General features: G+C 46.6%; 2 protein-coding genes across 2 annotated transcripts; both read right to left on the bottom strand.

Moving 5' to 3' along the window:
* Nucleotides 1-1,391: 1,391 nt before the first annotated feature.
* On the bottom strand, nucleotides 1,392-6,179 carry LOC119456804 (endothelin-converting enzyme homolog). The gene is made up of 3 exons (XM_037718622.2): nucleotides 5,949-6,179; nucleotides 4,620-4,763; nucleotides 1,392-2,770 (listed from the first exon to the last, which is right to left on the bottom strand). The coding sequence occupies exons 1-3, from the start codon at nucleotides 6,177-6,179 to the stop codon at nucleotides 1,520-1,522; spliced, it is 1,626 nt and encodes a 541-aa protein (XP_037574550.2). The 3' UTR covers nucleotides 1,392-1,519.
* A 2,794-nt stretch (nucleotides 6,180-8,973) lies between these two features.
* Nucleotides 8,974-12,007, bottom strand: LOC125946330 (membrane metallo-endopeptidase-like 1). The gene is made up of 2 exons (XM_049669085.1): nucleotides 11,585-12,007; nucleotides 8,974-9,174 (listed from the first exon to the last, which is right to left on the bottom strand). The coding sequence occupies exons 1-2, from the start codon at nucleotides 12,005-12,007 to the stop codon at nucleotides 8,974-8,976; spliced, it is 624 nt and encodes a 207-aa protein (XP_049525042.1).
* Between the last annotated feature and the right edge of the window lie 5,391 nt (nucleotides 12,008-17,398).

The raw sequence follows: 17,398 nt of genomic DNA, 5'->3' as shown, positions 1-17,398 counted from the left end.
TCAATAAAAACTGACAGCTTTTTAAGCGAAGCTTGTATACGCTAGCCTGCGCCGGTGTTGTAACGCTCAAAAAACCAGCTGATGTCAGAGCTGCTCGAGCGTCGTCGTCGTCTTCCCCAGCTGGCTGCGTTGCCGCTCATCATTCCAGCGTAGAATTTCACTTTTCTGTCGTCGTAAGGGGGAGGTCGCGTTTACGGGGGTATGAACCATTGCTTAAGGGGGTATGAACCATTCATTGTCTTAGGTAACGGACAGATGTAATTTTCAAGCAATTTAATTTCGAAGGATCGCGAGTGGCAATGGCGGGCGAATGCTGCTAAGCACTCAGCCGAGCAAATTCGAGACATCGACCGCAAGCAAAAACGGCGGACTGCGGGCATACCGCCAGTGACGTCGTTCTCTCCATCGCAGCCGAACATGTGCGTAACCTCATTATTGAGAAATACTTTAATGAACCCTCGGGATTTACCCAGTGATAAACACAGGGGCCGCACGTTTCAGCTTCGCTGGTTAACCATCTTCACGGAGTGGAAGTCTTCCGCGGCTGGCTCGTTGGCGCCGCTCGATTTGCGCTCGTGGTCGGCACGCGCTCGTGCCACAAAAGAGTCGACACAAGCTTCGCTTGCACCCTTCTTCACAGTAGTGGAAGGGCTGTCAATTTTTTTCGGCCTTTAAGGAAATGTCAAAATAATGTAGCAGCTATTTACTCCATCACGTTGCTAAGACGTCAAATATTTTCAGGCCCACACTATACTGTTAAGTTTAAATGGTGAACTACGAATATGCAAAAAATTACCTTTTTAAATAGAGACCGCAAACCTAACCTTGCAAAATTGAAGGAAATCATAATGCGAGTCATATTTTCGTAGCTTTCTTAGCACTTTCTACGAAGTAGGAAGCATTGAAGATGGCTTTGGTCCAGTTCACTTGCCCGCGGCCAGACAGCCTCAGTTATGGACCATAAGGAACGCTCTATCGCCTTTTTTCTGCTTAACACTCAAGAGGAAAACAGCATAGATAGTATAATATTAATTTTCAGTGACTGCGGGTCTTCAGTGATTCAAAGCCTGTTGCTTTTTTAGTAGCCACGTTCACAAGCAAAGGGTAGTCCGCCCTTTCGTTGCTTTTTTTCCTCGTCTTTCTCTCTTTCGTTATTTTATGTTGGTTTAAAGGAAGACAAGGGATTCTTTCTCGTAATACTTTAGTAGGTGACGACGTCAAGAACAACTCTAGGAAATAATTTTTCTCTTCCCCTTTACACGTACAAATCGAAGCGCGTTGCATTTAACAACCCACAGCCAGCACACAACGTAAACCACACTTTTCAATACATGCACGTCATTAACTCGCAATAATATTCTTCTTACAATGTAGACGAATCACAAAAGATCTGAAAAGAAATTTCTAGGTACGTGTGTGAGCGAATTATTGACAGTCACGTGAATGAGAAAACAGTCTCAGCGAGTGGAAACAACCTTTTTGCCGTATCGCCGTGTATATATACTGTAGTTACGTATAATCACATTGCGTCGCAGTGAGTAGACGGGTTCATGGCCTTGCCCGCGCCGCACTCAAACGCCTGCGCAAACTCCGGCATGTTGAGCAAGGGCACGTTGCAGCGAAGGCGAGGCGGCGAGTACCGGCCGGCGTTCTGTTTCTCCTCGCTGGCGCACCACTTGAAGCAGCTGCTCACGAAGAACAGTTGCTCGTCGCTGAATCGAGAGAGTCCCGGCGGCACCGTCCCACGCTCTTTGGCACTCGCCTGGTAGGCTCTGTACGCCTTAAGCATGCCGCCGCTATCGGCGAAGTTTTCAGACAGCGCGTGCTCTCCAAAGTTGGCGCCTCCAGACCAGGGTATCTCGTTGTAGAGACGTCGCAGGCACATCAGTTTGCGGAGGAACATCTCCTCGGAGGCGGGCGTCCACCAATTGTGCCGGAGGCCGTCGCGGCCGTACAGTCCCAGGTCCGGATCGAACGCGTGGGTCATCTCGTGGCCCACGACGTGGCCCAGGCTGCCGTAGTTGTAAGACGCTGGGTAGCCCGCGACGTAGAACGGCGGGTACAGTATGGCAGCCGGGATGACCATCACGTGGTACACGGGCAGGTAGAATGCGTTGACGAGCGTCAGCGGCACGCTAACTTCGTCGGAAGCCGCGGCCATTGAGGATTCGTTGACGCGCAGGAACTTTTTCGCATGACGCAACTCCGCCGAGCGCAGCGCGAGAGCCATGTTCAGGTACGAGCCGCTCAGTTCCGGCACGTAAGGGTAGAGGCTTCGCAGGGAGTCTTCTCCGGAGGCCCGCTCCAGGCTGCCCACAATGGCGCGCAGGGTGGCCAGCTTTTCGAGCGCGCCGCTCTTCGTCTCGGCATCCATCCAGGACAGCGAGGCCATGGTCGAGTTGGCCACGGCCCGGATGCTGTTCAGTACGCCTCTCGCGTCGCGAACGGAGTCTGCGGGTAGCCAGCGCCGGTTGAAGACGTGCACGAATGCGAACGGCATCGCCGAGTCGGCGTCCATGTAGCAGCGGCCCATCATGTACCCCAGCGTGATCGTGTCGGCGCCGGGCGCGTCGGCGAACTGGGCCCGCGACAACGGGTACGACGTCACGCTCGCGAGGTGTCGCACCACGTGCCAGGTGACGTAGGCGAGCAGACTCGTGGTGTCCTCCACGTTGCCGACGAGGAGACCCACAAGGCGCAGCAGCCGCCGGTTCATGACGAAAATCTCGTCGTTGGGACCCAGCTCCACGGGCAAATGCTTGTTTAGGACCTAAATACAGGTGCGACGTACACGTTTTAAATTGTATTATTTCTTTCTAGTATCAGCAGAACTCAGAGGCTGCAGGCTACCAATAAAAACGCCGCAATACAGGCACCTATGCAAAATATGATCCCGTAATAAGTACGCGCAAGATACCAGTAGCCTGCGCAAAGCAATCTATGGCGTCAAAAAAAAAAACTACATTTTTTATGAAAAGGATAGGAAGCAATGACAGCGAGATTATCCAACTAAACTGATTTCCGGGACTCATCTATTCGAACACTGAATCCTCAACGTGGTGTGACCTTCGACACATGTTATGAATGACATCGGTAACCGTTACGCTGTGAGATCATGAGCTCCCCCCAAAAAAGCGACTACGCATTTACCCTAACGTTCTACTATATCCTTGGTTAAGTTAATGCGGGCTCCGCTTTGCCCATAAGTGAGAATGTCAATGACTGATGGCAATTCCAATGCCAGCAGGCGCATGCAGCCTGCAAAGCAGAATGCGGGGCAATGTTTACTTGGCCTATAGTGATTTCATTATCCTCCAGCTTTTTATTGCGGGCTTCAGAGCTCCGCTGCGTTTTCTCGAGCCACGCACACACTCGAATACAATATCGGGCTATCGTTGCAGGTCTCAAAGGTCACCTATGTCTCCCAGCTTAGCCCTGCGACACGACCTTTAGCAATAGGATCTGGCCTCGGTCTCTGTATTTGACTTATATGTTTACGGACGTGCTGCTTTGTCGCCAAGGTGGCTAAGAGCCACTTCTGCCTTTTCTATAAACGTTCTTAGCTCGTTATGACCTCTTTCGCTATTTACAGGCTACACGGGAAGAGTGCACTAAATGCAGTGGGCTCGGAAAAAAAAATGCAAGCCGTAATAGCTGGCCAATGCAACATAATTTTTCTGTACAACTACGCTCTTTAGTTTACTATTGTATGTAGATAACTTCTGCCGCAAAATGCACAAATTCTACATTCATGGGATCGAAGCATGAGCCCTCTTATGCTCTAACAAAAAATTACATTTATGATTGTTTCTAATCAAGTACGAGACGAAATGTGTGCCGTTTCTCGCGAAAGTGGACAAGAGAACATGCGACGGGAAGGTTCCAGGAATCGCAGGGGCTCAGCTGCCACGGAAACGACGAAATAGTCTGTGTTACGGAGAAAAAACAGAGCACGCGTTACATCAAGGCGCGTGAAATGTGAGTGAAGTGGACCATAAGAAGCTTAAAAGCACAGAGAAAGTGGTTCAAACCTAGCCCGCCCTTGACACCCTGGACACCGTTGACTCCAACCTTTCGCAAATCTACACCCCGGGAAGCGAACATTTTGCTAAATGTATCTACGGTCCGATCATGCCAATGTTTCGCGGCAGTTTTCAAGTTTGTACAATAGAGACATTTTAGCACACTTAGGAGTGCAAGAAGGGTGTTTAGTTTGTCCCATGTGGCCCACTTACACTTACACTTAAGGTGATCTAGTCGTTGATGACGACAAATAAAGGTTTCTTATTGGGGGGACTTGTGGCGCGTAAACCTTATGATACCACAGACGACACGAAAATTGCATGTCATAGCCTTTAATAGCTAACTCGGTCAAACTCTAGTGTCAAATATTTCAGTGCGCACCGGGTGGTCAGAATTAATGCACAGTCGCCAGCTACGCCTTATCTCATAGCTGGTATAGTTTGAGCTTGCTGTCGTGTACAACAAAACTTTTTACAGATTCAAGGGTATGGGTGTTAGGGATGGCAGGAATACCCAACAACTTTAAGGGTGTATAAATATTTCATGTGTGGCATTCGCTCATAGACGAATGCGATTCTTAGTGAAGCGGCACTTACTAGCAGCCACTCAGCAGTGGACAGGTAAGGCCCCGTGATATAGTCCAGCTGCTCCATGACGATGTACACTAGGTCGGTGTCAGGTCGCGGATCCACCAGAGAAGGCACCATTGTCATGAGCACGTGGTTGTCCAGCTGGAGAACCTGCGCATTAGTTTTCGCGTGAGACATTCTAAGACGAACGCTACCTACAGTAGGAAACAAGCCCACGGTTGGCTGCATATGCAACCAGAGCAGCCGTCAAGAGGTGTAAAGTATGTTCCTGTGCCACGGCCATCATCCTAATTTCTAATAAAGATGGTATACGGAGCAAATTGGCAACTTGTGGTTAAAGCAAGATTCATTTGTTTGCAAACGAAATCTCTGAATCTGTAGGGCTCGGATACAAAGTGTCTTGATTACGACCATCACTAGCATTACCGCCCACTTTCGGCATTTTAAGAGAAAGCGAAGTGCACTGAGCCTCAGTCACCGAAACGCTTGAAGATGTTCAGTATAGGACAATGTAGAATATGCTACTGTTATGTTTTAAGCGTCAATGGCGAGGCGGAATAGTTCTCTCTCATGTGAAGCAGTGGGGTAGAAGAACTGACGTGTCCATCTGCTGGAATAGGAGATGAGGGCGACGTGGCTGGTGAGTGCTATAGGATTCGTTCTCCGGTTCACTCTCTACACCTGGGTTCAGCATGCGGACAGGTAACAATGTCCCATCACAGATGAAGCTGCACGAACACTGTCCGCTTTCATCCGCCAAAGTGCGGGTGACGTGCTGAAGTACAACACGTATTCAAAAGCAGTAGCAAAGCACCGTACCCAACAGCTGTTTCCTCTCAACGGTTTGAGTATTTACGATAGAAGAAAGCTGGCACCACTTGTTAACAACACGAAACTACGTAAAAGTTAGTGTAGTTTTCTCAGAAGCAAACCTTAACATAGCAATTGGACGTTTTGGTATATTTGTACTGCCAATCTGAGTTTATTTATTTATTTATTTATTTATTTATTTATTTATTTATTTATTTATTTATTTATTTATTTATTTATTTATTCTTTACCGCATCTCATATGTAAATAATCTCCTTTTTCCTAGTCTACCCTCGCTTCCTGTCCCTTTCGACCCCCCTAAATACCTACCCACTGGTGACCCCCATTCAGGTGTAAGCATATGTGGCTAGACAGTTACAGTGCGGTCAGCGGCAATTTCATTTCCTTTTCCTCAATTGATTGAAATATAGGCAAGCGGTTACCGTTGTACCGCATAACTTGCTCATTAATATACAATGAGGCGTCGTTTGCTATCGTATAAAACACGATTGTGTGCGCACGTACCTCTTCCACGACGCTTTTCGACGCGCTCGAGCCGTTCAGCAAGACCGAAACGCGGTCGAAGTAAGCGAGAAGGACGCCTCTCTCCTGAAGCGCATTGCGTGCCATGAACCACTCGAGCATGTACGGGTTGCCGGTGAAGTGCAGCGTGCGGAACCCCGGACGCTTGAAGTACCGGTCTACGCTCAAGTGGAAGAACACCGGCACTCCCCAGTCTAAGGACAGCGACACCATCACGTCGAGGGTGTCGAGCTTGGACCTGCAAGCCACAGCGCGCGTCTTTCGTAAGGTACTTGGACAGTTTTATACGGCTTCATGGTTAACTTTTCAACGACGCCATTTTGCATGAAATGGCATGGATCTATTTTCTATAGTCCGTTCGGTAATTGTTGCACACTGGTCGTTGCTATGCATATAGTTGCTATGCAATGAAGAGACCCGAATCGAAGGTGGGAAAGGAACCTTCTTCTTTCTGGTAATTTACGTGCCAAAACCAGTTCTGATTATGAGGAACGCCGTAGTGGAGGGCTCCGGATTAATTTTGACCACCTGGAGTTCTTTAACTTGCACTACAACGCAAGTACAAGGGCGTTTTTGCATTTCGCCTCCATCGAAATGCGGCCGCCGCGGCCAGGATTCGATCCCGCGATCTCGAACCTACATTCCCTACTTATACTCTTCCGTATGCTACCTACCCATGACCCCGTGCCTGATAAGAGGCAAAGAATGCTACGCTGTACAAAAAGAAAACGAAGACATGGGATTGTGGAGGTCAGAGGTGCTTTGCAACTATGAAGAGGCAACACGTGTTCTGGCTGCACGAGACCGCCGCGCGCTGTGTCCGTACTGGTGTGCGGAATGCGGGATATGTGTCATGCGATGACAGCAATGCATGCGGTTGCCGAATGGGATATAATCATCCAAGATATGAAGTTATCATATATAATCATCCAAGATATGCAAGCGGTGCTGCATGAGAGTGATTTAGATCATCCTCCTGTTGTCAGCTTTCGAGAAAACTGACCTTAAGCAGATCTAGACAGTTGTGAAGGCCGTTACAGATGACAAAAAGCACCAGCGAAAGCGCTTTTCGAGTACTGCAAGATGACATGAAAATCCAGAACCCGAGATCAAAGTCGCGACCCACACCCCACGATGTTAACGATGTTGTATCTCATGCGTGTGCTAAGGCAAAGAAAAAACAATTTTACCATAACAAAAAAGAGAATACGGTTATTTATACCAATGAAAGGAAAAAATTGTCATGCTTCCAACTTGTAGCATAAAACTACAAAGGAAAGCCATATGGTTTTAACAGAAAAAAAAAGCTGCACAGTTGAAAAAAAAAAGATTCGTCTTGCTCCGGGATTTGAACCCGGGAGCAACCCCTTTCCCGTGAGGTCACTGTACCATCTGAGATATACCAGGAAGGTAGCAGATTGCAGAGTGAAGGCGAATTACTCGCCAACTCCAAGCACCGGGACACTGATTATGGCAAATCAGTTCTGTGGGAGGTTCTGGGTTGAAATCCCGGATCTATAGCACAATTTTTCTTTAACTGCGAAGCTTTCTGAAAAACCCGTTATGTGTTTCCTTTCTAACTTCGTGCTAGCCGCCGTGTGGATGACAATTGTCACATTGATGAGCTTTCCTTCCTCATTGCGCGCTTCCGCTGAACTAATTTGCCGCATTTCTTTGTATACTACGCACACATACGTTTTCGGCATCTACTTGTAGTCTTCCAGAGTAAGCTTTATTTTGGTAGCTCCCACCTGGCTCCTCAGGGAGCCAGCTATAGGGAAAGGAGCAAAATCGTTTACCTAAGCATCAACAGCAGCGAATTTGATTAGCTTTGTTGCATCGAAAGGAAAACAGGCAAAATCTACCGACTGCTAGTAAGTGAATTTTAATTGACGCCAGCAACGTTTTAGAAAAAGGTTCCCGAATATATATATATATTGTGGCGCCCCACGTTGGGTGCCAATGTGGGAAAAAACGCCTCGGTCCTGCGGTCCACGACCACAGCTGCAGTCCCGGCCGGCCGCGCCCAAGGGTGACCAGCCGCCACTCGCACGTCCTCGCACCACTGCTCGCGCGTCCGTCATCTTCGTCGTCCACAGTTGGCTCTTATGCCACTGTCCACATCAGCGTTCCCACACTATATATATATATATATATATATATATATATATATATATATATATATATAACACTGATGTATAAAGCTTGCGGGTAAAATTAATCTTATATGCTCTGGTGTACACACAGATCAGAAGAACTCGTAAACTATATATATATATATATATATATATATATATATATATATATATATATATATATATATATATATATATATATATTCTGGGGTATTACATGCCAAAACTACGATATGATTCTGAGGCACGCTGCAATTTGGGACTCCGTACTAATTTGGATCGCCTGGAGTTCTTTAACGTGCACCCAATGCACGGTACACGGAGGGGTTTTTGTATTTCGGCCCCATCGAAACGCGACCGCCGCAGCCAGGATTTGATTCCGCGACTCGTAAATTCAGTAAGGGTTTCCCTTTCGGTGTAAAGTCATGCATTACATTTTCCCGCTTTAGATGCTTTGACGATGGTTCTTACAGAACTGCAATTTCTATTTCTTGAACCGACTTATGGATTTCTTAACATTGTGTTTCAGTTTTATTAAGCTACCAATTCCGGGCATTTTTTGTTGAAGATTAGAGGCCTTAAATTAAAATTGCGCTTCCTACATTTCCTTCAAAATTTTCTCTTAGATGCAACCAGTTCCATTGAAATGGTTTAAGCGGGCTGGCTAGTGAAAAGAACATTGCGTTTCAAACGCATTTCAGTACTGAAATGGAGTTCACCCCGAGATAAAACCTGCCTCTTAAAAAGCTTTTCCTTCGTTTTCTTGGGTTTTTTTCCCCACCTTCGTAGAATAAGTAGTCATAGGTAATAAGAAACGTCTCGATAGCAACTATATGTCCCATGACTTCTTCGTGTCTCAAAGTATGTATACGTCACCTCGACATCGGCGTGGGCCAGCTGAGGTTGAAGCGGTCCAGAAAGGCGCGCAGCTCGTCAATCCTGTTCTGTTCGTTGAAGGCTACCTGGGCGCAACGCTGGAACAGGCGCGCCACCTGGTGCGACGGAAGGCCATCCCCGCCTTCGTCCAGCACGAGGCTCATAATCGCCGCTGTGGCGACCCGTTGCTGTAGACTCTAAAAAAAAAGAAGAAAAAAGGAAAAAAGAAAAATCAGAGCCTAGCAAGTAACAATAGAGTTTCTATCCTGGCGCTATAGTGTCCATGGAAGCTGAAAACATGGCGGTTCAGACAACATGGGGGATGACGTAGAGTCTGCTAGAATATCCTAGTGCACTCTAGATATGATGGTTAGTGCATGGATTTGCCTAAAGTTCGTCCTTCCGGCTTCAAACGGCTTTGCGACTTATTAAATTGGACACTTTCCACAAGATAATGCGTTATACTATACGTCAGAATCGCTCATGTTTATATGCATGCTCGCAGTGATTTATCGCCTTCTGCGTTTAGAAAAATTGGACTTCTTCGAAATTTAGGCCAATAGGAGCAGATGTAGCGTTGTAAATAAAGCTGCAAGAACGTCCGAAGCCACAAGCCCGAAGATGAGACAAATCCACGTACTAAACAACATTACCGTGGTAGCTGAACGAATGCAGCGCCAGAGATCCCTCTAGTAATTTTAGTATGGGGAACTATAGGGCAGTAAGATGTACCTGAGTGACATGTGTTATGTTGTGCCTGATTCTGTTGTGAAGCTGCGATCATCTTCACCAGATAGCTATCAATATACTTTCGAGTCCGCACATTGTACTTCGTTCCTCGTCCACCGGAACACTTTCCGGTTCGGTTGCCTCGTTTGTGTTGTCAGGCCGCTTATCTCTCTTTCGTTTCGCTTCCTTAAGGCCACCGTGTTAATGAGCTGTGGTATTTAGGATGGGTGAGAGAGACCACGATCTGAAGTAGTCAACGTGTTTTGCTAATCTGGCTTTTGTTTCCCTCCAACGATATCGTCGTTGATAACAAAGCTCGAAGAAAAGGGAGCGCACAAGTGTTGGAAGTTCTGGGTGAAGTTATCTTTCGCATGTCTTGTATGCAGTGATCGCGACGGGTGTATAATTAACACACTCCGGCAGGCAGAAACGTTTCAGGGTAGAATCTCCACACATCAAACTCTGATGCCGAGACTCGCTAATTAAATGTTACTAGTTCCCTGTTGTATGTAGTGAACGCGCATTGCCTCGGAATGTATTCCGTGTTGACTGCCGAACTGACGGGGACACCTCTAAGGTTCACTCTTGCTCTAGTAGGGCGTTTGCCCATCATACCGTAAAAATCACGGCATTCGTACATTTTTTTCATCGTAGACCACGTGACAAGTAGGAGAAAGTGGGCCACTAATGCGGCAACCACATAGAACGCATTTCGGTTTATGTTACTAAATGTGTATGACGTACCTCACCCGCGACTCCTCGTCAGTGCCAGCGCGCTAGGGCAGGTGAAGCCTTAGCACCGGTGCGTCACTTGGCTGGCTCCAGCGAATGTGTCCGGTGCAAGCCAGACAAATTCTTTCAGCTATAGGTGAAAAACTACCTGGCACACAACAATTTAATATTGCGTGGCCGAAGCTGATCCCATATTTCTCGGTAACTTGCTTCGAAGAAAGCCGGTTCAAACATATACCGACGCAGAAATCTCTTCTCGGTAGATAAGGAAATCGAGCCTGTCTCACTTACTAAAAATACATTGGTCAATACGACAAGGAAATCCGGAGCTACAACTAACTCTCCGCCACACAGCCTATTAAGCGAAGCTAGGCAGAAGGATTATACTCCTGCTAGCAACCTCTACTTGTGGGACCCGCCGAAATGTTCTTAACATAATTATCATTTCACTATCGTGTTATACATGTGCCCTTCTTTCGATAAGAGACAACATCTTTCTAGGGGTGTGCCAATATTCGAACCTTTCGATTAATGAATCGAATAGTATTCTATTCGATTTGGTCTTCAAATCGAATGGTCCCTATTCGCAGATGGGAATATTTTTCGAATACTTTTTGAATATTTGAAGACGTCAACTGCACCCAATTAAATATAAAACTGTAGCAAAAGTACGGTAAATGTTCACCCCCGCGTGCATAGTAGAGACATAAAACATGACAACTTGCGTAGCGCAGTAGGCTACGTCGTTTAGGTAGCCACACTTTACAGGCTATACAGCGATAATTCGCGCTCTCTGAAGAGTCCTGTGCGTGCGAAGAAACTACTTGTTCGCTCCTAAAGCTCCAGTTGTGATTTTATTAAACAACGCTTCATAATGCACTATGTAATAACAGAAACTTGCTAACATTAAGAATACTAGGATGTGAACATTTTGATAACGACCTGTTAATTATTCGAAAACTATTGGAAACTTATTCGATATTTGATTCGATGTGATTCGATGTGATTCGCTTTTGGCACTATTCGATTCGTATTCGATTCGGTCACAATAATCACTATTCGCACACTGCTACAGATTTCTAGACTGACAGTGTTTCTCCCTTCGTGACAGCCGCGAGTGTGTCGCAGACACGATTTCCGACCAACCTGGAAGTGGCTGGCCACCCCAGGGTTTTCCCTCTGCCATCCTCCACAGACGAAACCGTAGAAGTCGTCGCAAGGGTTTCCCTGGGCGTCGGCCATCGAGCGTTCGAGTGCCGCGTTGGGCTCCAAGCAGCCGGGGTCCGTGCAGCTCAGCGCGTACGCGCGCACCACGGCCGGCGCACCGTAGCCCACGGCCACCATGAGCAGACTCATGGTCGACACCAACAGGCCGTAGCGGCAGCATAGCATCCCCGCTGTGCCGGCCCCTCCGAGGTCACTGTTGTCGAACGCCTCCTGGCCGTCGCCCTTTTCTTCAGACGACCATAGTGACGACTGCGTGGAGCTGAGAGCGTCCACGGTGGTTTTAGGTGGCCCGTCGCCTTGCGGCCTCAAAACCTGTGAGCCCTTGTCGCTGCCCACCGTCATGTCGGCTGTGAAATAGAGGTCGTCGTGGAGCGTGACGGAGGGTCAAGAACGGATAATTTCTTCTTTGGGCTCGTGCGATGGTGATGCTGATGGTGGTCGTACCCTTTAAAAGAGGGTACGACCTCTGAGTGCCGCAATTCGAGCGGCTAGTACAAAGATGAAAAAAAAAAAATAATGCAGATGATGAGGCGGCGGCGAGGCAAGCCCTCGACGTCCCTTCATGGGAGGCTTAGGCCCGGCCATCATAAAGTGCTGGTTCCACAATACAAGTTTATTCCTCCTCCTCCTCCAGATGATGATGTCGATGATGATCCGCAAACCTGGCACGTATCTACACTGAGGCGGGATAATGAAGACGATGATGATCCCAAAGTGATAGAGGGCAAAGTCAACAACAACAACAACAACAACAACAACAACAACAACAACAACAACAACAACAACAACAACAACAACAACAACAACAACAACAACAACAACAACAACAACAACAACAACAACAACAACAAATACTCGCACATGTGGCGAGGAGCGAAGGATCATGCGCTTGGAAGAAACGCTACTAAAATGAGTGGGGAAACCATTCAGAAATGTACATAAAGGAAAAAGTAGTAAAAAAAAAAATATAGAGCGCAATTAGACGATCAGACCCGTTGTATAGACAACTAACAGAGATTTGGAAGATAAAGTAGCTTCATTCAACAATTGCGACCATAAGGGATTTGGAATAAGGTAATCATACATGATTAATGCTTTGCAGCATGAATCCAATCCCATTAACTATCGAAAGCCTCGCATGACGAAAACCTGCCGGTCATTCAAACACGTTCTAGAATGTAGGCACTGTTGGAAGTGAGGGTGCCGACCATCTGGCACGTCCAGCTCTCTCTTGGCACATGCGGACGGGAACGCACTGACATGCACACAGGAAGCGGAGCTGCGTTTTTTACCCCTATTTGAAATTAGATCGTTTGTGGGTCCATCAAGCGGGACTTCATTTCTGCTTAGCAATCATGCATAGCTCAAATGCACTGGCGCGTGGATTTGCAGGACAGGTCGACCTTCGTTGATCTTGCGTTGATAAAGAGACTCATATTCTGTTCTTCCCTTACCACCGAGAAGCACCAGTCTGTGTTGCGACGTTAGTTTGAGGCTACGTCAATTGGTACTGAAGCCATTAACAATATGCCAGGAAAGTTGCTTCACATCCCCGGGAAAACTGTTATATGTAATCCACAATGAGATTGGATTACTTCTTTGCTGCAATAACATCATAAATGTGTGCATTGATCGGATCCAATGACAATTCTTTCATCACTTGCGGGGTATAAAAGTGAAGCCATGGAATCAAATGTCCCGCGCCTGCCCTATAGAAAGCGAAGACGAGGCTGACTAAACGGCGCCGCCTGTATTAGATATTTAAATTAGAGAAATAGACTACTCGAAGCTCCACTTAGCAAGACTGGATAACGATTAAGTGTTCCGGTTATGCTATCATTTGTGGCTTCGACACTAAGTTATAGTCGGAGATGTTTGATGCACAGCCTTTGAATTTTCAACTGATACAAGACGACTGCCGTGATAATCTTACTTTGAAGCTCTATTATACTTCTCCGATCCCTATTCGTTTCACTGAAATCATGTATCAAAATTCTTTATTAACGTGGCCTTAGTTTTCTGCTTGATAAATACCTCTTCAATAATTTTTTTCAGCTAGTCTGGCTGCTCACTCGCATACTATTGTAGCTTTGTCGGTTGTTCCTCTTGTTATTTCTTTATTCGTTTATCCTCTTGGGATAAGATTTTTTTCTTATAAAGCCCCTTCGCGCACGATTCTTAGCTTATCTCCACAAATGTCCATGAATGTCGACCATCATCGCCATCATGTAAATGTAGGGTCCTATGTATTAGTCACGCATACACACTCTGCGGCATAGGGCCAAGAATAGGGCATCCCATAATATAAAATATAAAAATATGCAGATCCCAGCGTTGTAACATATGTGAAGCGAAGCTTTAGTGACGCGTTTAATAAAATCGTGTACTAGTAACGACGCTGCGTACAATTCTGTTTGCTTTCATCTTATATGCTGCGTACAACCTCTTTAAATGTTTATGTTTATCCACCGCAAAGGTCATAACTTTATATCATACAAGTTTTACGTGTACGCACTGCTCCGCTCACAAGTCCTGCCGAAATGACAATTAGGTGGATTGGCATTTGTCATTTTGTCAAATCAGGTAGATGCGCAGCGATGTCATGAGGACGAAGAGAATGTATGACTTTGCCGCAGGAAGAATGGTGATGGCAGGTGTATGTACAGAGAAATACAAATAAATACAACCCATATAAAGGTACATTTAAGGATTCTGTGCTTGTGTAACAGTGGCACATGGCCAATATGGAGAATGGGGCAACAGTAGGCACACACCCGATGACACATACCAAATAAATAAATCAATGAAAATCAAGTAAACGAAAGACTTCATTGAATACAATGCGCCATTCCATTAAAAGACCGGTGGGCGTTAAACATACCTGTAAGACGACATTATTTGTTCCGGTTTTATAGACGGTTTCATCCAGCGCCACCGCGCTCTGGCAACGCTGTGCGCCGGCGCCCCTAGGAAACTTCCGGTAGCCGTTCCTTTTGCTCGTTTTTGCTGTATTTGTTCGCTCGCGCGCTCGTCCTGCGCATATTCTGTGCTATTTTTCGGGTACATCGATATAAGTGCGACTTGTGACATTCAGTGTGTTGCGTGACGGCGAGTAGCTCTTGGAGCATCGACTGTTTTCATTACGTTTACTCGTCAACGGTGTTTTTCAAATCTGGAAGCCTACCAAGAGCTCCCAGAATTGCTCTGCTTGCTTCATACAAGGTACGTTACTACGTGGAGTAGCCGGACTGCTATAATGCTGAATAATAAAAGTGCTACTGCACGATTGTTCTGGCCGTATGTCATGTAACTCACGCGAGAGCAGCTCGACTCTCGCCCCGAGTTTGCCCGCTCGTCCAGTTTCTTGCTTCGGCGTGGATCGGCATGCTACGAACATGAGTTAAAATTATTGTTTTGCGGGTGCCATGCTGCCGCCGTTTTATTTTAATGTTTTTCGTATCTGGGGCCCAAGTGCACTTCTGCAGCTTTACTACCTAGGTACATGTGCGCATTGGTTTATCATGTTTAACGTCCCAAAGCGACTCGGGCTATGACGGACGCCGCAGTGGAGGGCTCCGGATAATTTAGACCACCTGTGGTTCTTAAACGTGCACTGACATCGCACAGTACGTGGACCTCTAGCATTTCGCCTCGATCGAAATGCGACAGCCGGGGTCCAAACGGCGTCTTTCGGGTCAGCAACCGGGCATCGTAGCCGCTTAGCCACCGCGGCGGCATGTGAGCATTCGCAGAATCGCAGAAAAGTTAGCGATTTCCGTGCATGCATGTAGGAAGTTTCGGCCACATTCTAAAAGCATTTACGAATTAACGGAGGCCAATTATGGATTGCAATCTCGTGCCCAACACTACAGGTTTCATTTTGTTAGAAGTGTGGTAAATTCGTGAGCATTTAAGTTAGTCCCATTTCAGTCGACCTAGGCTTCTTGCACTAAATGACTTTTGAGAATGTACAGTTATTTGTGAATGCATATTGAAAAGCAGAAACAAGGCATATGACGCAGAAAACATGTGCATGTACACATGCACAGCTTACCACTTCATCCTCCATCTTGCAGCAATAAAAGTGCCATTGCGAAATGCAAAAGCGCCCGTGTGCTTGTGTTTTAGGGCACGTTAAAGAACCCCAGGTGGTCAAAATTAATCCGGAACCCTCCACTACGGCGAGCCTCATAATCAGAACTGGTTTTGGCACGTAAAACCCCAGAAAGAAGAAAAAGTGCCATTAAAGTTTTTCTAGTTTTCGGCAGTCCCATTACCTGCCTTGAAGACAACAGTCTGCGTTCATTGCATGTCCTCACTAAGATGCTCCGCTTGTTGCTCCGGGGTTGTAACTGAGGAAAGGTGTTTGGAGCCCGGCGAAAACGAAAATCGCACGACATCATCGTCCAGCGGATCGGGCAGCTCTCTGCCTCTAAACATCAGCTTTTGGCAATACCGATCTTTTGCTTCGGTGCTAAGCGCCTTAAATTGTAGTCGCTCGTCATCTCGACAATATTCACGATGTAGAATCAGCTCATCACAGATTCCACCAAGCAGTGCAAACATCGACACGCCGGCCTCACGTCGCGCATGCCTTCAAACAACATAGCGGGAAGTGCTTCTAGCTGTCCTGCCGGAAGTTCCGATGGGGCAACCAATCAGCGGCAAGCGAGGTTTGTTTGTAAACACTGAAACCGTCTATAGGAGCCGTTTATTTTGCTATTAAGCAACACACAGGTGTACTCAGCGCCCCTACTTTGTCGGTCAGCGGCACGGTACGCAGAGCGGCATGCCCGTTCTCTGATACTTCCATTTGGCGCGCATATAACCTACGTATCATCATCATCATCAGCCTATATCTATGTCCACTTCAGGACGAAGGCCTCTCCCTGCGATCTCCAGTTACCCCTGTCTTGCGCAAGCTGATTCCAACTTGCGCCTGCAAATATCCTAACTTCATCACCCCACCTAGTTTTCTGCCGTCCTCGACTGCGCTTCTCTTCTCTTGGGAATGTATAACCTACGTATATACATCCCCAAACATATCCACCCAGATACAGACCTAACCAGCAGATTGCATCCAGGCCAAACATGGGAAAGCAGGAAAAGAAAGCTTAGCTTTAAAATTCACAAGGAGTTAACCAACAGTTGAGAATAGGTAGGTTAGAATCAACATCTTCGACCGTGGCCTCCCGATTTCCAAACCTTTGCTTCTTTTGCGATGAAGAAGTTCTTGACCATTCCTTCTTTCCTGCCGGAAATCCTTGCGCAAGATTTCCTAGAATTGAATCTTCATCTTGTGTTTTTCGATGACTGTTACAAATTTCTTATCACTCGGAGCTGTGAAGTTTGAAGCACCGAAAGGGCAATTCGCAAAGTACTTCATAAGTTTATAGAAGCATCCGGAAGGCCACGTTGCTCGCGGTGCCGTGTCTGCTGCGATTTTTTTTTGTGACATGTGTCTTTTTTACTGTTACTTCTATTTCATAAATGTCGTTATAAACTTCATAGAGTATCTTTCCTTTCATGGTCTGTTAAACTTAAAAATCTCTTAAATTTTGCTGTTGTTTCATTTGTAGTTGTGTGGCCAATGCCCTTCATGATTATAAAATACCATGTTTGAAAAAGTGAACATCAACATCAGGTTGGCCCTGCCTTGAGAACTATAGGTAACCCCCCCCCCCCCCCCCCCCCCCAAACAAAAAAGCAATAATTAAAGTAAAGGAAAACGCG

Source organism: Dermacentor silvarum, chromosome 6, assembly GCF_013339745.2.
Source record: "Dermacentor silvarum isolate Dsil-2018 chromosome 6, BIME_Dsil_1.4, whole genome shotgun sequence".
NCBI lineage: Eukaryota > Metazoa > Arthropoda > Arachnida > Ixodida > Ixodidae > Dermacentor > Dermacentor silvarum.
This window is presented reverse-complemented; position numbering and strand designations above follow the sequence as displayed.